The sequence below is a fragment of the Meles meles genome, chromosome 6 (genome assembly GCF_922984935.1).
Source record: "Meles meles chromosome 6, mMelMel3.1 paternal haplotype, whole genome shotgun sequence".
NCBI lineage: Eukaryota > Metazoa > Chordata > Mammalia > Carnivora > Mustelidae > Meles > Meles meles.
The window spans coordinates 130,562,322-130,583,661 of record NC_060071.1 but is presented as its reverse complement, the minus strand read 5'-3'; the positions used below and the strand labels follow the sequence as shown (position 1 = coordinate 130,583,661).

The window sequence follows — 21,340 nt, the reverse complement described above, 5'->3', positions numbered from 1 at the left end:
TGTCCTTCGCTTTCTTCCCTTGAGCACTGCCACAGCCACGGTGCTTCACTAACTCAATACCAGGCTTGATTCGTTTAGTTGGAACCACTGCCTCAACTTAATCAGATCACATTTTCTTCTGCTATTTTTCACCATTAAAAAAAAAAAAGCTTTTTGCAGCTCCACTAATCATTTCAAATTATGCAAATAATTACAAAATTTATAATTTGTGACATCTGGGTGCTTGCTGCTACCAAGCACGATTCTAAGAGCTTTACATGCATTATACTTCAAAACCACAATCATCATTTTACAGAGGAAGAAACTTAGGCCAAAATGGTTAAGATCATCAACATAGGAGCTTAAAGTGCAAAAATACAAGATTTGCTGGCAATAAATGTCTTTATTATGATTTTTTTAATGGTTAAAATTTTATTTCCTAGATAATGTAGTAACAGGATAAAAAATTACGGAAAACCTCCTTAATGATTCACTTGAATTAACTATAAAATTAAAATACCTAAAACCTTCTCAAAAACACAAAATATATATGTAATACAAACCTCAATAATCCAGTTCTCCTCTTATGCAATTATTTACAAACTCTGAACTAAGGAAAAGATTTAACTAAACAGAGTAATTAAAATATGCCCTCAAATAATTTTATCCTAAGTAACCTATACTTTGGAGTAGAATTATTCATTTATTATAATATGTTAATTATATCAATTTTTAGTTACATTTTGTTGGTGTGAATTTAACCCAATTTAGAATCCTGTGTGCCTGGAAAATACAACTAATTCTTCTTAAAAGCTACTAAGAACTTGTAACACAGTAACGCACTATAATATTTCAGATTTACATCTCACCCTATTTATTTTGAAGGTATAGGATTTAATGATACCCTTTTCTTTTGTGAAGTGGAACTTATTAACAATGTAAAGCAATTTCCTTTCTAAACTATATAGTTTTATTCAGTTATCTATATAACAGTCTTATACACTAGTAAGCAAAGCAAGCAACATTACTTTTTTAAATAACATCTTTAATTAAAGTTTTTGCAAAGGTAAAATATTAAACTTAAAATAGGTCTTAGTACATCAAAATACTAAGTTCTCTAATTGTATTCCAAGATGGTCTTTAAAACATAATATCCTGTATATCACAGAAGAGCAAACTTGATCTGCAATTGTACAGAATGAATTTTACAAACATAATAAATATATTTACGCCCTTACACATAACAGTATGTACAACAGCAGTTGACAATAGTAGCTCAGAACAGCAAAAGGATTAGCCCCTCCCCCAAAATTGTAGCCCTGACACATACTGGACCGATTTAAGGAAACTTGACTAAAATAGTAGTTACTAATTCAAAGCAGTTCTTCCCTTAAGAGAAGAAAAACATTTCTCTTGTTCCTCAAACACAAATATTAAGTTCGGTGTGTTCTTCCTTAAATCATAAAAAATGACAAAAGATAGGCTAAGGCAGGCTTAAAAAGGGAATTATAAACTTCAGAATAATTTCCATAGCATAATAGATTAAAATGCAAAACTATTTAATATAAACTCATGAGGAACTATTTTAAGCAACTATGTTTTAACCAATGAATTCAAAATCTGAAATAGCTGACTCAGACAGATAGATGGGAAACAGACATGAAATCAAATGAAAACGTACAAAGATGGATCAATATAATATTCCATTGCACAAAAGTTCAAAAAAGTTCAAGATGAAATAATCTGAAAATATAGGAATTTTCTCAAGTGGAAGAAAATGCTAAGTTATAAAGGGAACTCCCAAGAGGAAATTATGTCTGTTTTCTTGTACAAGGCATATTTACCTTTTGAAAAGAATGCTGACATTATTGCTGTACGGTAACCAAAAATTACTCTTAGAGGGAGACAACCCTTTTTTATTCCTCCATAAAATCCAGAAAAAAAGAAAACCAAATCTTTGATTTTCAATATAGCAAAAGAAAATCTTTATACAAAAGCTATTATATTTTTATGTTCTTGCTAAACCAAAATCTATTAGAATATGCTCTTCAAGAACATATTTCAATCACTATACACACCACTCAGATCCTGATATATTCCTAAGAATAATATCAAGGTGGCTTTGATTTTAAGAGAGGCAACAATATGTGATATGATGACATTTAATTAACAGAAAGAAATGTGAACATTTAAAAAATATAAAAGCCCAATATAAAGATCCCCCTCATATAACAGACATTTTACTCTAGGAACTAATTGCACATTAAAGTTGTTTTAGCCAAATGTGGCTCTCCACAGAAATTAAATGTGCTCTCAGGCAATTCAAATGGTCTGATTATCCAAACGACCACCAAAAAAGAGTACATACATATACTGAAAGGCACACATTTCCACACTTTACCTAGTAATTTTGTGTAAATTTTCCTTAGCACTGTTAACATTAACCTTTTTTTTTTGTAGTAAAAGGTGCCATCACCATCTGTGCAAATCTCAACAAATCCTCTTCTGAAACCTTTACTTATTTTCATAATACCAAGTCTGAACTATTTTCGCTCTTTTAATAAACATGTTATTTTTATTTTAAAATTCTGAAAGTGGGAATCCTTGCCTTTTTCAAAGGAATGACATTTTAAAGAACCTAATGAAATGATTTGTTAAATACAATGTAAAAGCATGATTAAGAATTCAAGTACAGTAAAAGATAAGCAAGTGGCATTCTTATAGCAAGCCACTATAATAAAACCAAAACATTCTATCTGATTAAAAAGGAACACAATGCAGTAATATATAAGAGCACAATTTGGTATGCAGTGTTGTTTGGACCGGCTTTCAGAATTTTCACAGGTAAAAGAAAAGCATTTGCCAAGTATGCCATAATTAGTATGCAATACACAGGTGCAAATACAAATGGTTATTTCCTGCTTCAAAATAACCCTAGTGAGTCACTCTGAAAGCAGTGGTTGTTCATGTTTGAAAATAACGTTATAAAAACAGGCCTGTATACAATTCTACTATGAATACAAATGTTTGTCTACATAGAGGGCCCAAAACATGAGCTGTTTATCATATAGTAATTCAAGGTTCAGTAGCAGAAGAACTACAATATAGCCAAAGGGTTTCAATCAACATTGCAGCACTGCTAAACTTTTATAGGTAGTTCAGGTGGTTGACTTCTTCATTGGGTAAATATACACCTATTAGCAACTAACTGAAGGACAACTGAACAACAGGACTTCTGTGATTTCACCCTCCCCCTTATCTTCTCCCAGATTCATTAACAAAAACAAACAAACAAAAAAAACCTGTGTGTGCTTTGAGAGTAGTGGGGTAAACAAACCTCCCCTCCAAAAAAACTAAATTAATATAGTAAAAATTAAAACCGTATTACACCAGTTAATGGTATCTAAATAAAACCTAACTACCAGCATGCTAGAAACCATCATTTACACCAAAATTCAGAACATAAGTTAAAGGGACCAAGCTGCTACGTGGGGTGGGAAGTAGGCAAAAAAAAAAAAAAAAAAAAAAAAAAAAATTAGCCTTTTTAAGAAGTTTAAAGATTTGTGTTAAAAAAAAAAAACATAAAACAGCTCACAGTTTTTCTTTGCAATGTAAAGTGTTTGTTATTTCTGGAAACACACAAAGGCAAATAAAAGGAAGACGAAAATGGAAGACTTAAAAGAAAAAAAAGCAATATACAAGTATCTTAAACACACGTTAATTTTGTCAAGATAGACCATGAAGAAGAATTAGTTTTAAGAAAACAGATGAAGTGTTCCTACAGTTTTCCCAGGCAACTAGTTCACACAGAACACAGCACTGCCATATTGTTCTTTAGAGGCTCTTACAGAATACAGAGCTGTGCATTCTTAATATACATATTACATTTCTATTATTCTTAATATACAAGTCAAATTTCTATGCTTTCTTCTCGATGTGCAAACTGGAGCCCATGCCTACATTACCAATGGCCTGGAAGGGCCACCAAATGAAAGAGAGGTAAATATGTACTTAGTGGCCCAACCCCCTCTAACCCCAAAAATTCTCCCTCAAATTACAAAGTTGCAATTTTTAAAATTTGTTCAATTAGAATAGTTTTTAAATTCTTCACTAGTAAACACAAGAAACTTTTATAATTACTAAACTGTTTAAAAAAAAATCCAGGTCCTCACTACCCACTGCTTCAGTCAATGCACAGAATGTTATCTGAATGTCTGTTTAGCTTAAAGATTAAACACATATATAAGCATATACTTCAGCCCAACAGGAAAAAATCTGTATCTATTCTTATGTATGTAATTTCAGCTGATGGTACCTCTGTGAAATAAAACTGTATTCCTGAGGAGACACCCTGGGGTTTCTTCATAAGGTATGGGACTAAAAGAAACAAGCATTTTTCTGTAAGGAAACCAAAGCTGTCATTTTAATTCTGTTCTACTCAATGAGGCCCAAGTCTTTAAAAGTTATATTTAATGAGTATGAAAACCTAATTAAAATAAAAAACCATTCCTGGGTCAAATTTTGTCTCCAAACTGTGATTACTGATTACTTCCTTTCACTCTTAAAGAGATGTTTCATAAAGCAGGGAAGAAGAGGTATATATTACTGAGGGAGAATAGCTAGTAAAAATATTTAAGACCTATAATGAGAGTTCTAAATTGTTTCCTTATACAAGTGAATTAAAATTCAACACCATAATTCTTACCCTTTTGTAAAAAGCTCACACGCAATTTTTACCAAATATAACCACATACAATAAGCAGTTTCAGTTCAATCTATCAAAAGGGAATTTTCTTCAGTTCGTTCCAACAAGTATCTTCTTCTGATTGAACCCAAGTTGAAGGAAGGAATATAGACAAAGCGTTACATGCTAATTACTGGTGGCAGGTACCTGTATTTAAAATCAACAATTATGGTTCTCCAAAACCCCAGCCTCCCCCACCCCAACAACCCCAGGTGCTACAGTTCCATGGCTTGCCAGTTAGTAGTGTCTATGTTGTCAAGGTCTCTTTGTTCCAGTAGCTTTGATTCTACTGCACTTTTCTGACATGCAGAAGTTAAGTTTTGGTTGGTGTATGTCCCAAGTTTCAAACTGTCCACTTTAAATTTTTTTAAGTTTCTTTGTTTTATTTATAAAAGAAAAGAACCAACTCTTCACCATTCTGCATCTCCAATGGCTTTGGAAAATATATAATCTCTTCCATTAAGATTCATAATGCCATCCTTGAGATGAAATTTCCATTTGTTTTTACTTCTGTGTATCTAAATAAAAAAAGAATGTAAAAGATACAATCAAAAGACAGAGGAAACAAAAAACCCATTAATACACCAAAAAAATGTCTTGTACATTACTACATTTATATTCTTTTAATTGATAATTGACACGTAACATTATTTACAGCAACACATGATTCAATATTTATATATACTACAAAATGATAAGTAAGTCTAGTTAATACCCATCACCATAATAGTTATAAATTTTTTTCTTGTGATGAGAATTTCAAGTATATAACATGTCATTAACTACAGTCATCATGCTGTATATCACACCCCTATAACTTATTTTATAACTTCCAAGTTTGTACCTTTGACCCCCTTCACACATTTGCCCCAATCTACCCTCTGGCCTCTAATAACCACCAATCTGTTCTCTGTGTCTATGAATTCAGTTTTTGCTTTGTTGTTTTTGGGGTTTTTTGCCTGGTTTGTTGTAGAATCCACATACAAAAGTGAGATCATACGATATTTGTCTTTCTCCTGTTCTACTTAGCATAATGCCTCAAGGTCCACCCATGTTGTCATAAATGACAAGCTTGCTTTCTTTTTTATGGCTGAATATCACATCATGTGTATATAAATATATATCACATTTTAGGTTGCTTCCATGTCTTGGCTATGGTAAATAATGCTGCAATGAACATGGGAGGGCAGAAATCTTTCAGAGTTAGTGTTCTCCTTTGAATAACTATTAAGGAAGCAGAATTACTGAATTACACAGTAGTTCTATTTTGGATTTTCAAGGAACCTCCACACAGGTTTCCATAGTGGCTATACAAATTTACATTTCTACCAAAAGTGTCTAAGGGCTTCCAATTCTCTACAACCACACATAACACTTGTTAATTTCTTATTTTTTTGGAAACATTCTGACAGGTATAAGCTGATATCTCATTGTGGTTCTAATTTGTATTTTCCTAACAAATAGTAATGTTGAGTACCTTTTCATGTACCTGTTGGCCATTTTATGTCTTCTTTGGATGTTCAGTTCTGCCCATTTTTTAAACTGAATTGCTTATTTGCTATTGAGTTGTATGAGTTCTCCATACATTTTGGCTATTAACTCTTTATCAGATATGTGCTTTGCAAATTTCTGTACATTGCCTTTCATTTTGTTGATGGTCTCCTTTGCTGTGCAGAAGCTTCATAGTTTAATGTAGTCCTGTTTATTTTTGCTTGTGTGGCCTTTGCTTTTGGTGCCAAATCTAAAAAATTATAACCAAGACCCATGCCAAGGAGCTTAATCCCTGTTTTCTTCTACTTTTATGGTTTCAGATTTTTTTTTTTAAGGTTTTATTTATTTATTTGACAGAGAGAGAAACAACGAAAGAGGGAACATAAGCTCAGGGGTGGGATAGGGAGAAGCAGGTCCCCCGCCGAGCAGGGAGCCCGATGCAAGACTAAATCCCAGGACCCTGGCATCATGACCTGAGCCCAAGGCAGACACCTAACAACTGAGCCACCCAGGAGCCCCATGGTTTCAGATCTTACATTAAAGTCTTTAATCCAGGCGGCACCTGGGTGGCTCAGTGTGTTAAGCCTCTGCCTTCCCCTTAGGTCATGATCCCAGGGTCCTGGGATCCAGCCCCCGCATGGGCTCTCTGCTCAGCAGGGAGCCTGCTTCCCCGCCCCCCTCTCTCTGTCTGCCTCTCTACTTGTGATCTCTGTCAAATAAATAAATAAAATCTTTTAAAAAAAAGTCTTTAATCCATCTTGAGTTGACTTTTGTGTATGTCGTAAGATAGTGGTCTATAGTTTCCTTTCTTTGCATGTGATTGTCCAGTTTTCCCAAAACCACTTATTGAAATGATTGTCCTTTCCATTGTATATTCTTAGCTCCTTTGTTGTAAATCAATTGAATACCTATGTTTGGGAACATTTTCTGTTCCGTGGATCTGCATGTCTGATATTATGCCAATACCATACTGTTTTGATTCTTACAGCTTTGTAATGTAGTATAGAATCAGAAAGCATGATGCCTCTCTCTCTTAAGACTGCTTTGGCTATTCAGGGTCTTTTGAATTTTGGAATTATTTGTTCCAGTTCTGTGAAAAATGCCACTGATATTTTGATAGGGATTGCACTGAAACTGCTGAATCTGTTTAACACTTTAAGTAGTATGGACACTTTAACAATATTAATTCTTCCAATCAATGAACACAAAATATTTTTCCATTTGTTTCTTTTTCAATTTCCTTCATCTCTTAAGTCTTCATTGCACAGATGTTTCATCTTCTTGGTTAATTTTTTTTTTTTAAAGAATTTATTTATTTGACAGAGAGAGATCACAAGTAGGCAGAGAGGCAGGTAGAGAGAGGGGAGGAAGCAGGCTCCCTGCCGAGCAGAGAGCCTGATACGGGGCTCGATTCTAGAACCCTGAGACCATGACCTGAGCCGAAGGCAGAGGCTTAACCCACTGAGCCACCCAGGTGCCCCTTCTTGGTTAAATTTATTCCAAGGCATTTTATTCTTTTTGATCCAATAAATGCAATTAGCTTCCCCTTCTGATAGTTTATCAGCATATAGAAATGCAACATATTTTGTATACTGATTTTGTATCCTGCAATTTCACTGTGTTTATTACTTCTAATAGTTTTTTGGTAGTCTTCAGGATCTTCTGTATGTAATACTTGGTATTCCATAAATAGTGATAGTTTTACTTCTTCCTTTATAATTTAATTTGGATGCTTTTTATTTCTTTTTCTTGCATAACTGTTCTGGCTAGAATTTCTAATACCATGTTGAAAATGGCAAGAATAAGCATTCTTGTCTTGTTCCCGATCTCAGAGAAAAAGCTTTCAGCTTTTCTTCTTTGACTGTGTTACTTGTACCTTTCTCATGTATGTCCTTTACTATGTCGAGGTATATACGTTCCTTCTGATACTCACTTTTTTGAGAGTTTTTATCATAAACGGATGCTGAATTCTGCCACATGCTTTATCGGCATCTATTGAGATGATCATAGGATTTTTATCCTTCATTTTGTTAATGGGGTCAGTTGCCACATTGATTTGTGTATGCTGAATCATACTTGGATCCCCTGAAATAAATTCCACTTGGACACGGTCATGGTGTATGATCATCTTAACATATTTATAGCTGAATTCAGTTTGCTAATATTTTGTTGAGGATTTTGGCAACTGTGTTCATCAGGAATATTGGCCTTTAATTTTCTTTCCTTGTGGTGTCTTTCTCTGGTTTAGGTGTCAGGGTAATGCTGACCTTATAAAATGAGTTTACAAGTATTCCCTCCTCTTCTATTTTTTGAAGAAGTTTGAGAAGGACTAGTATTAATTCTTCTTGAAGAATTTCTTCTTTATCCTGGTAGAGTTCACCAGTAAAACTATCCGGTTTCATGATGGTTTGTTGGAAGGTTTTTATGACGAATTTATCCATTTCTTCTAGATTGTCCAATTTCTTGGCGTCTAACTGTTCACAGTTGTCTTATGAGTCTTTGTATTTTGTTGATATCTGTTATAACAACTCCCTTTCACCTCTGATTTTGAGTCTTATCTTTTTTTTTCTTGGTGAGTCTAACTAGAGGTATGTCAATTTTCATTTTCTTTTTAAAGAACCAGCTCTTAGTTCACTGATCTTCTCTAGTGTCTTTTTAGTCTCTATTTCATTTATTTCCACTCTGATCTTTGTTATGTCCTCTCTTTTACCAACTTTGGACTTCATTTGTTCTTTTTCTAGTTCTCTGAGATATAAAATTAGGCTGAGATATTTCTTCTGACATAGGCATTTATGTCTATTCCCTCCTAAGAGTGCTTTTACTACATCTTATGAGTTTTGGGATGCTATATTTCCATTTCATTTGTCTTAAGATTTGTTTTCTCTTTTGATTTCTTCTTTCACTCAATGATTGTAGTGTAGCATGCTGTTTAATCTCCAAATATCTGTGAATGTCCCAATATTTTTCTTGTAATTGATTTCTAGTTTCATACCATTGTGGCTGGCCAAACTGGTGTGACTTTTATTTCCCCCCCAAGATTGACTGATAGAGGAAGAGAGCGAGCGAGCACACACAACCAAGGAGAGCAGCAGGCAGAGGGAGAGAGAGAAGCAGGATCCCCATGTAACAGGGAGCCTGATTCAGGGCTCAAGCCTAGGACTTTGGGATCAGGACCTGAGCCGAAAGGAAGACACTTAACCAACTGAGCCACCAAGGTGTCCCCAAACTGGTTTCTTAATAAAGTTAAATCTGACAAAAACAAAAACAAAAACACAACAAACAAACAAAAAACAACAAACAAAACAGCCTATTCACTCATTAGGTGAGTTTTTAAAGAAACAAATGTATCTGCAATTAGTATTATTTTACAGCTCTTAATACTTGAGTTCATTATAATAAATTTCTCTGCAAAGTATCTTATCTTTGCCAGGTTTATATATACATGTGTCCCTTTTTTCACAGGAAATTTTCTACTGGAAAACTTTTAAAATAGGATAACCTTTGTTTTCCCTGATTCTGATAGAAACCGTGGCTTCTAGACCACGGTTTTGCCTTTTCTCCGTAACTCCTTTTATGTCTACACCATTTAACCTTAGGCTTTTCTTCATTTTTATCTAGACTACTGGGACACTATCCTCAATACTGGAATCATGTTTACAACCATTCTCTTCCTCACATAGAGTAACAATTTCCATATTGTTAACTCTTCTGATACTATGTATCAGAACTAATATCCATACTAATATTAATATTTCTAACCTCTAATTACTTTATCTCTAATTCTACTTTAGTTGTCTACAGCACACCTGGTAACTGTTTTCTCAATGACCATCAAATTATCTTCTAGTTTACCACATCAATAGCCTCTTGTTACCTGATTTATTACAGTAACTTTCCAACTCCAGGCTTCACGTTCAACTTTCTTCCAATCTGCTTATAAATATTGTTGCCACAAGCACAGTTCTAACCAATCATCTCCACTTAGCTATTTCTGTTTCTAAATGACCTGGTAATAACTCGCCTTCCAAGCTTATTTCCTACTTCCACATTCCTCAAAGACTGTATTTCAATCAAAAGAAGTATCATTCCTTGCTCCCATTTTTACAAATTCAATTCCTATTTCAAGATCCACCTCAAAAACACTGCTGTGTTCTCCTCAAAGCATTCCCTAATCAATCAGCTAAAAGTAGTCTCTCCTAATAATTTTCAGTGTCATTCCCAAACACATTTCTAGTATCATTTCTAAGTATATACAATTATGAAGAATTTCTTCTATGAAAGTAAAACCGCTTACAGTTTCCTCAAGACCTAACATGGAACATTATACATGGCAGTATTTAACAAATACATCTGAGGGAATGCTGATCATCCGGTCACTTACAGATTTCAAAAACTATGTCCATCTGCAATTATGTCAAAGGGGTAAGGGCAGTGTTCAAATAGCACCAGATCCTGGGCACTCCCCTCTTTACCTTCATTTATAGTTTTTAGTTGTCTGCAATTCACAGACTGAAGGAAAAAAGGAGTTATAAAAGTTAATCAACTTAAATAACCTTTCTTCCCTTTCCCAATAAATCCCTTGCATCATTCAATTTTCAGCTTAAGCTCCCTATCTTCCAAGAAGGACTCTTCTCTGATCTAAAGGGACCTAAAAATCAAGCAGTTAAAGCTTCCATTTTCAAAAAAGATAATCATAGCTTAGAGAGGTTCAATGAATTGACTAGGAATATTTTGCTAGTAAGTAAGTGGCAAAGATGATTCTCAAACACAAGACATTTTTTATTAAATCAGGCCATTTCATATAATAATCCAAAAATGCTCACTATGGTAGATATTGTCTGAACATCCTTGCATAAAATTCCATGGTCTAACCTCCCAATACAAACACCATGGCATATTCATGGCAAGCTGTCATTCAATTTCTGCTTCAGTATGATTAGACACGGGGGACAAAGAATTGCAAATTAAGTTATTCCACTCTGGGTCTATTCTAAGTCTTTCATACTTTATCCTTTATTGAAATCTGCTTCCTCCAAGCTTCCACTCACTGATCCTAGCTCTATCTTCTGGGACTTAATTTAAAAAAAAAAAAAAAAAGAAGAAGAAAGAAAATCAAACACTTAATGTATTTGAAAACTACTCCTAAGCTTTTCCTCTACATCACTGAATTAAGCTATATACACATTTAATATTTATCACATTTGTCTTTTTATTACAAGAAAATAGAGCAAAATAAAGTTAAAATAGCAGTTAGGGCAGAAACTCTTATGTTAAGTGGTCTTGTATTTCTGGTCTAAAAATACACTATGTAGATGTTAAACCTAACATCTTAAGATGAATGATTTGAATGTCCAACAGACATACCAAGACTTATCACGCTCAGAACTAATCACTCTCCTCACCCAAACATGCTCCATCTTCAGCCTTTCCCATCTGAGTTGATGGCATCTCCATTCTTCCTCCTGGTTCCTCATCAAAAAATCCTGGAATCATTCTTTTTTTTTTTTTTAAGATTTTATTTATTTATTTGATAGAGAGAGATCACAAGTAGGCAGAGAGGCAGGCAGAGAGAGAGGAGGAAGCAGGCTCCCTGCTGAGCAGAGAGCCCATGCGGGGCTCGATCCCAGGACGCTGGGATCATGGCCTGAGCCAAAGGCAGAGGCCTTAACCCACTGAGCCACCCAGGCGCCCCCTGGAATCATTCTTGATTCCTTTTTCTTTTCTACCACTTGTCAAGAAGAGTCAGAAAATCCTGCTCACTCTTCGTTCAAAACACATCCAAGATTCAGCTGCTTCTCACCACTTTGAGTACTATCCCCCTAGCCTAAGTCACCATTATCTCTCATTTGGACTACCATAATATCTTAGTCTCCTTGTTTCAACTCTGCTTCCTCTGCACAGTCCACTCTCACCAAAGAAGGCAAAGTAATCTTTTTAGAATTAAAATGTAAGTGACACTACATCTATTTGAAACCTTCCAATAATTTCCCAATTCGCTCATAAGAGCCCATGTCCTCACAAACTTCCATACCACCTGCCTCACTTACCTCTGACTTAATCTACTAACTATATCCCTTCCCCTTGCAATCCCAGTCCAACCACTCTCATCTCCATGCCGCTGCTCACACACAACAGCTAGGCTTTGTTACCAGATAATGACAAGGCTAACTATCCTCAAGGCTCTGTTCAAATGTCATCCATTCAAAAGATCTAACAAGACTAACCTTCTAACCTTTTAAAAACTCTAACCTGTATCCTTTCCTATCAATTATCAGCTTCTAACATACCATAATAATTTATTTATTACATTTTAGCATCCGCCTCCCTTAACTAAACTTCCCAATGGCAGGGATTGCTTTACTTTGTTTACTAGTGTTTCTCAACCTTCTAGCACAGCACCCTGGTACACCACAGACATTCTATTTATTGAATGAAAAGACTTCTGTCTCCTTTTTTTCTTTGACTCCCTATAAAGTAGTAACTATCCAAAAGTGGGCAAATTTATTTCCAGCATGAACTGAGTGACTGCAACTTGAAAGACAACAGGATTATATAAGCAAGAAAGTGATGAGAAGCCAGGAAAAAGAAATTCCTCAGACAAGTAAAGAAACTGATCACATTCTTCTGTATTGACAACTTGCTAAAAGCAAGTGTACAAAAAGCTTGATCAAACAGTCTGCATACTCAGCACTTAAAAAGAAAAGGCCCTTAAATTTCCTAATGACAAACATATTAAGTAAAATTACCAATAAATAAGACTGAAGCCTCAATACCTGATGCCATCAGTACTTATCTATCATGATAAGGGAGAACTCTGCTTCATTATTAGGTTTAACTACAATTTTGATTTGATTGGCAACATAAACTCCATTATTCTTTCTATAAGTTTCTAAAATTGACTCATTGAAATTCTAAAGTTTAGGCTTCAAAAATAAAATCCTAAAATTCAAGTTGGCTCAAACCACATCCAAGCCAATTTTAATCATTCATAGAACACCAGCATTCTTTATTACTGACTAAAACATGAGGCCCAGCCCTCAAGAACTCATTTGATTCTAAAAATTCGATCTTTGTGAACTTTACAATTGTTTATTGCTCACCATACTACTTAAAGCTATTTTCAATTTCTGTCTCAAACATTAAATTGTCTCTAGGAACAAAAACAAACCAGTTTTAACATTTAAAATATTATGTGTACAATTTGTACCAAAGGAGAACACAACCATTCTTACATTATGAAAATACTTAGAAGTATATTCTTCAGTCTACTAAGGTAAAGGACTCTACTGCCTGATAAATCTGACATCTTCTCATCACGAAACTGTGTTCTGGCTAACTTGGTTGCATGAGGTCTCTTTGAGATTTCCTGGTAATATAAGGTATTTTCCTATCTATTTTAACACTAATACTCTTCCACTACACGATAACAAAAAATTACACTTATTGGGGCGCCTGGGTGGCTCAGTGGGTTAAAGCCTCTGTCTTTGGCTCAGGTCATGATCCCAGAGTCCTGGGATCGAGCCCAGCACTGGGCTCTCTACTCAGCAGGGAGCCTGCTTCCTCCTCTCTTTCTCTGCCTACTTGTGATCTCTGTCAAATAAATAAAAATCTTTAAAAAAAAATTATTTATTATAATGTCCCTGGTGTAAGGTTTTAAGAATGCTCACCCAAAAGTCACACAGTACAAAAGCAGATGCCCTGATAATTCTGTTTATGAATAACTTCACTGCTTTATTCTGTAATCTCACTGCAAGTAACTGGCTTGACTTCTCCTTTTCATTTCAAAATGATAAAATTGTTTTGACATTTCCCCACATATATGTTTCCAGTAAGTATGGCTATTCATACGCAGTAAGGATGACTACTTAAAAGATTCATTTCTATAAAAGCAACACAAATGTAAGATTTTCATTACTTGTAAAGGAAACTCATGCAAGGCACAATTTTGCATGATCCTGACTATAGCTCCAGTGCCTGGCGTATGCAGACACTTCATAAGTATTTGTTTAGTGAATGAGTGTGCTTATAAACAAAAGCCCAATTGCTTCTATTAAGGTTTTCCTCATTTGGTAAAGACCACTGCTGAAATTAAATTATAAATGCAATATAATTTGTGGATTTATTAGAAATTTAATGAGTATAAGACCATTTTATTCCAAATTAAGTTTCAATAATTAACAAAATCTCAACAATAATGCTAATAACTGTAACAAAAAACACTTGGCAAGTAGCATCCTTTTGAAGAATTAGGAAAACAAGAATTCAATAGTTAATTCTCACAGACCTAGTTTAAAAATATCTAAGGCTATCAAAAATACAGCAAAGCTAAACAATTTTAAAAATGATCTTCAGTAAAAACATATTTATTAGTTAGCAGTCCTATTTACTGCCCTAGTTTTCTCCTTAGTAATAAAAAAAGTGACAGGATTCAATTAAAGCCGTTTAGTTTTGAAGCAGTTGAAACTAAAGGGAAAACAGGTTATTCTACTGGGTTATTAATGTTAAAGGACAACCCTAAAATGACTGTTAACTTTGCTAGTGAGTTAGGAGATGATACAAATTCAAAGAAGCCTACTTCTCCTCACAATTTCATTCTTAGCATTTTTTCCAAATGTAAAGCCACATAATTTCTCATTTTATTAAAATAATCTAAAATTTAACAATGTCTACATTCACCCTGTTTATACTGAATGTAAGGGGCATCTGTTAGCTGCCTAAATTTTTGAACAAGGTAGAGAAGATATTTAGGGAAGAAATTACAACAGAAAAAATGTCAGTAACCTGATATAACGCTTACCTTATCATATTGGCATACAACAACATTTTCTGTATCAAAGAGTTCCTGTCCTTCCTCATCACTCACATCATCTTCACTGTTGAGGGGCTCCTACAAATAAGAAATAAGAGTATTTATTTATACTTCATGTATTATTAGAAAAAGGCCCTTCTAATATTCAAGGAAAAGAAATACAATGACCTTGATGTTCTTTGAGAATGAAGGTTCAGACAGAAGCATATACATACGTATATTTATATCAAACTTATTATTCCTCAGATATGTTAAGATTTTGCCAATTTTACTGAAATTCCAACAAGAAATCAAAAATAAAAAGTTAAGCTACATAACTTTAAAGTCTGAAAAGATGTTTATCTCCGTCATTCTTTCAGAATAGCACAAGACTACTCTCTGTAGTAAGGGATCTAAGAAAATACGGAAGGTTTAATGTGATAATGGTACTATGTACCAACAGCAGCAGCCGAACAAAAGGGAAAAGTGGTAAAGTTGGAGGGGAAAAAGGGGCTATAACACAGGCTAGGAATCTGGCTTTTCTATATGTGGAGGACTAAGACTCTATTTATAATATAAGCATGTCTACCATTGTGATGGTAAGTGTGGGAGCCTTGTAGTCTACCTAAGGCATTTAGATTAAGAGGATACATGTGGGCGGGGTAAGATGGAAGGGGGTCTCAATCCCAAAAAGAATTAAAGGCCAAGACCTAACTAAAGCATAAAATGACCAACTATGTTAAATCTGACCTCAGTTATTTGAGAAGACAAAAGATGTAACTCAGATTTCTAATTAACAGGAAAAAAGAAGAAAAAGAAATAAGACAAAATGAAAAAGAAGACAAAATGAAAGTGGAAAGGAAAATAATCAAGTAGATATTAAGTCTAGGCTTATACCTCACATACATGTATATTTAATTAAAATAGGTATCACCAATGTAAATATAAAAACAATTTATTGAAGCAAAATTCACATAACATAAAATTCACCATTTTAACCATTTTAGAGCATACAACCAGTCATACTTGGTACATAATGTATGTAATTATCACCACTATCTAATTCCAGAACAATTTTATCACCTTTACCATTAAGCAGTTGCTCAACCCCCATCCCCACTTCTCCCCAGCCCCCCACTTATCTGCTTTCTATCACTATATATTTACCTCTGGCTAGTTCATATAAATGCAAACATACAATATACACATATAACAACATGAGGTATGGTTTCTTTAACTTATAATGTGTGAGGTTCATCCATGTTGAAGCATAAACTGGTACTTGGTTCCTTTTCATGGCTAAATAATATTCCATTAAAATCACATTTTAATTTATCCATCCATCAACTGATAGACATTTGGATTATTTACATCTTTTGGATTTTGTAAATCGTTTTGAACATTCATATACAAGCTTTTGTTTGAATAACAGTTTTCAATTCTCTTATACATATACTTAGGAGAATTGCTGGGTCATAGGATAATTTTACACTTAACATTTTGAGGAAAACACCAAACCATTTTCCACAGCAGCTACACCATTTTCCATTCCCACCAGCAATGCAGAAGAGTTCCAATTTCTCCACATTCTCACCAACATCTGTTTCTTTTTTATCTCTTTTGATTACAGTCATCTTGGTAAATGTGAAGAAGTATCTCCTTGTGGTTTTGATATATGCATTCCTGTAATAACTAGTGATGCTGAACATCTATTCACATGCTTATTGTCTATTTGTATATTCTCCCTGGATAAATGTCTATTCAAGTCCTTTACCCACTTTGGAATAGAGTTGTTGTTGAATTTAAAAGTTTTCTAGTCTGGATATTGAGCCCATATTAGAGGATTTGAAATATTTTCTCCTATTTTATAGTCTGTCTTTTAACTTTCTGCATATTGTCTTTGGATATACAAAAGCTTTTAATCTATTAAGTCTGTTATTTTTTTTTAATCGCTTGTGCTTTTGGTGTCATATTTAAGAAACTATTTCCAAACCCAGTGTTATGAAGCTTCTGCCATATTTTCTTCTAAGAATTTTATAGTTTTAGGTCTTAAAGATCTTTGATCCATTTTGAGTTAATTCTGTGTAAGGTGTGAGGCCGGGGTCTAATTTCACTGTTCTGCATGTGGATATTCAGTTGTCCAAGCTACGTTTATTTAATAAGATCATTCTTTTCCTATTGAATAGTCTTGGCCCATGTAAAAAATTTTTAAGATGACAGCATACATAGCAGTATTCCACATTAAAAAAGACACAACATCTAAAGCTTAGGGATCCAAAAATTTGAAAGTAAAAGAATGAAAAGAGCTATTTTAACTGAAACAAAGTTGGCATGATTCTATTAATATAACACAAAACAAACTGTATGGGCAAAAAAAGAGAAATTACCAGAGATAAATAGCATATAATTAAATGGCTCAATTCACTGGAAAGTGTAAGTTTAAGCTATATGCATTCACTTTTAGGTTCAAACTAAACTATAAAGCATAATGACAACAAAACAAAGAAATACACCATCCTAGTAGGAGATGTGAACATATCTCAGTCACTAATTGATGATGGTGTAAGCATTCAAAAAATATCAGTAAGAGATAGATTATCCAAAGAATCTAATTCTAGTAATACATATAGAAGACAACCAACAGCTACAAAAAAGTCTTTTCAAATATACAGGAAGCATATGCAAACGCTGACCACATAAAGCAAGTTCTAATCAATTTCAAAGGATGCATACATTACACAGATCATAACTCTACAAATAAAAGTTAAGTCAGAATAAGAATGAACTAGAAAAAAAATACTAAAGCTAAAAGTTGATTCTTTAAAAACATTAATGAATCAACATAACCTCTGGCTAGACTGAACAAGATAAGAAGAGCAAGATGGCACAAAATCAGAAGTGAGAATATAAAAATGAAAACGACTACAAAGGATTCTGGTATCAAAACATAATTATCATTAACTTTATGCTAACCTAAAAATTTACATACATAGCCCTAGAAAAATATAACTTATCCAAACTGTCTCAAAAAGAAACAATACTTAAACACAGTAAGGACATTACTAGAATCAGATAATTTTAGCAGCATGCTTTAACAAATATTCACAGAATTAAATTAAAATTTCTTTAAAAAAAAAAGAAATCCAAGGATGATAGAACACTCACCAGAATTCATTTAATAATGCTATCACAAACCTGAAAACCTAGTAAGAAGAGTATGAGAACAGAGAATCATAAACAGTACATGAATGTCCATGAAAAAGTCCTGAACAAAGGTGAATTCAGCAATTCATACAAAGGGTAAGAATAATCAAGTTGTGCTATCCAATCAATACAAAACTGGTTATAAGTAGAAAACCAATTAGTGCAATTAGTTATTAGATAACAGATTATGGATAAGAAATTTTATGATTAATAGTAGCAAAGAAACTGTTTAACAAAATTCAACATTCATTTAGAATTTAAAAAACAAAGCAAAGCTCTTAATGTGAATAGAAGAGAACTTCTTTAACCTGATAAAAGATGTCCATAAAAAGCCTATAATACACATTATACTTAATAGTGAAGCACAGAAAGGGTTCCTTTTAAAATTAAGAACAAGATAAGGCTGACTGCTATTTCTAATCAATATTGTGCTAGAGGGCTAAGCCAATGAGGCAAGAAAAACTGCCATATTTAGTTTAGTTATTTAGTTATTTGATTTGATTTAGTATTCTCTACTGAGAAGACATGAAAGAATCAAAGATGCTAAACCTCATTAGTAATCAAATTAAAACCAAAAGAAAACACATTTTCAACATATTAGACTGGCAAAAATTAAGAAGCCTGACAATATTGAGTATCGGTGAAGACATATTAGTACAGCAATTTGGCACTTTATTGTAAAGTTAAAAACATGCATGCCTTGAAATCCAGTAATTCAATGGTTAGGTGTTAACATTAAAAAAAAAAGTCATGCATATGTGTCTTCAGAAGACACACTTCAAAATATTTTATAACTGTAGAGGAAACAAGTAGAAACAACCCTAATGCCCATCACATCAGAAAAGAAATGGAGAAATAAACTATGGTATATTCAATAGTGAAAATAATTACCAGTATATACAACAACTTAGATGAACCTCGGAAATACCACCCTAATTGGGGGGGGGGCAAATCAACTTGTAGAAGAATAGAGAGAATTACCCCATTTACATTATAAATGGGCATTGAAAACTAAACACTATATTCTTTAGGAATATAAATAGATGGTAAACAAAGGCAAGTTAATGATAAAAATCCATGAGCCTGATTACTCTGATAACAGAAAGAAGAGGATGGGGGTTAGGGAGAGGTACTCAGGAGACTTTAATAATGGATATATATTTTTAAAAGATTTTATTTATTGATTTATTTATTTATTTAGATAGCACTGGTGAGCAGGGGGAAGGGGCAGAGGGAGATGGAGAGAGAGAGAGAGAATCTCAAGCAGACTGTGCTGAGTGTGGAGCTTGATGTGGGACATGACCCTGAGATCATGACCTAAGCTGAAATCAAGAGTAGGACCTTAACTGACTAAGCCACCCAGGCACCCCGCAATGTATTTTTAACTAGATGTGGACATAAGGGTGTTTTATGTTAAAATATTTTTTATTCATCTGTAATCTATTCAACATTTAATAATTTTTTTTAAAACATTAGATATAAAGAATTTTGTCTAAAATAAAATTACATCTTAAGTTGCAGAAAGCAATGAACAATGAAAACTGTGGTTAAGACAAACATCTTGAACACAAATAACCAAGCAGGAACACTGAGGACAACAAAGATATATTTATAAGCTTCTAGAAATATGTAACTAAAGATGAGTAAGAATGGTTTAACTCATAGATAGACACTAAGAGTAGATAAAGTGATCTACACAACTAGTATATACAGACCAAAAGTAAGTTATGAATAAGTCTGTGACATTTAGTTTTTTCAAGTCTCCTCACTTCCCGGATGTACCATACCTTTTTAATTATTGAAGCAGAAGATTAAGCTCAGTATATCTGCTCTACCAAGGTCTTATGTTTCAATCACATCATGAATGCATAACCCAGAAAATTAGAATTACTTATACTCTTCTCTCCACCCGCTTTATAAACACAACTCAGTATGATATATTTATATTTTATTACTAGCTATAAGAAACAGTATTTTATGATGATAAGTACAACCAGAACCATCTAAAAACCTTATTAGGTTAGAACAATCTAACTTTATATTTAAAATCCTATTGTATAACACCTTAACAGTCTCTGAAAAAATAAGATATAATTTATCAGTTTGGCACCAAGTAAAAGAAATGATTGAGTAGTTTCTCATTTCAAGTCTTTTACTACAAACTTACTTCTTCTACCTGCCCATCCTCAGCTCCATCTTTCTCTTTGTCTTCCTCCTCATCATCATCATAGTCTTCTTCTTCATCTTCATCTTCTTCAGATGATGTATCCCCAGTTCCATCAACCTGTAACACCAATGGGGCTTGTGCTTGAGCAGGCTGAGCCTGTGGTTGCTGTTGGCCAGCTGCAGTTATCTGTGCTTGTGCCGGTGTAGGTGCAGCCACCGTTGTAGGTATAACCTGAGTCTTATTTCCTGTAAATAAGATTTGTTGTGGCTGAATAATGACACCCGCCTGTGGTGAAATCCCTCCAGGAAGAGGGGCCAGTACCTAAGGCAAAAGAAAACAATAGTAAAACTAGTAAGGGGATCAAGTAGCTCAGTTTCATATTGTGGCACACAGAACCAGGCATAAATGCTAAAGAATCATCCAAAATGGCCTTATCTCATACAGTTAAAACCACCAAGCATAAAAAGAGTTTAACGAGTATAATGATCCCACCTCCACTTTACCATTCAAAATTCTGAAGGAAAAAAGATTTTCTGAAAATAAATATTTATTGAGCACTGGCTATGTACCTGGCAAATTCCAAGCCAATAGTTACACATATGATTAACTTATTTGTTTGATGTATGGACAAGTTTAGTAACTTGCCAAGTTCATAGTCACCAAGACACAGAATTTTAACCCAAGCTTTCTGATTCTGCACTAATTATTATGTTACACTGCCTCCCTGTGGAGAACACTGCACTGAAAATGTGGTCCTAGGCCCCAGTTTTGTCTAGGATCCCACCCAGGTAGAGATATAGCAAAGGCATGTCATTAAACCTCCTTTGGCTTTTGTCACTTCACTGTTAAATTAGGATCAATGGTTCTCAACGTGACTACAAATTACAACAACATGGTAGCTTAAAAATACTGGACTTGGAATCGGAGAAAGACAACTATCATATGATCTCCCTGATATGAGGACATG

The 21,340-nt window shown here is 34.0% G+C and overlaps 1 protein-coding gene across 2 annotated transcripts in view; it reads right to left on the bottom strand.

Annotated features, from left to right (window-relative positions):
- Window positions 1-956: 956 nt before the first annotated feature.
- Window positions 957-21,340, bottom strand: part of GTF2A1 (general transcription factor IIA subunit 1) — a 45,647-nt gene continuing 25,263 nt past the window's right edge. The window contains exons 7-9 of one of the 2 annotated variants that reach the window (XM_046009682.1): window positions 20,374-20,694; window positions 15,012-15,101; window positions 957-5,241 (exon numbers count right to left, since the gene is read on the bottom strand). In XM_046009682.1, the coding sequence (XP_045865638.1) occupies window positions 5,134-5,241; window positions 15,012-15,101; window positions 20,374-20,694 (519 nt within the window). In that variant the 3' untranslated portion in view covers window positions 957-5,133. The remainder of the gene's footprint in view (window positions 5,242-15,011; window positions 15,102-20,373; window positions 20,695-21,340) is intronic. The other variant, XM_046009681.1, reaches the window with a different exon arrangement.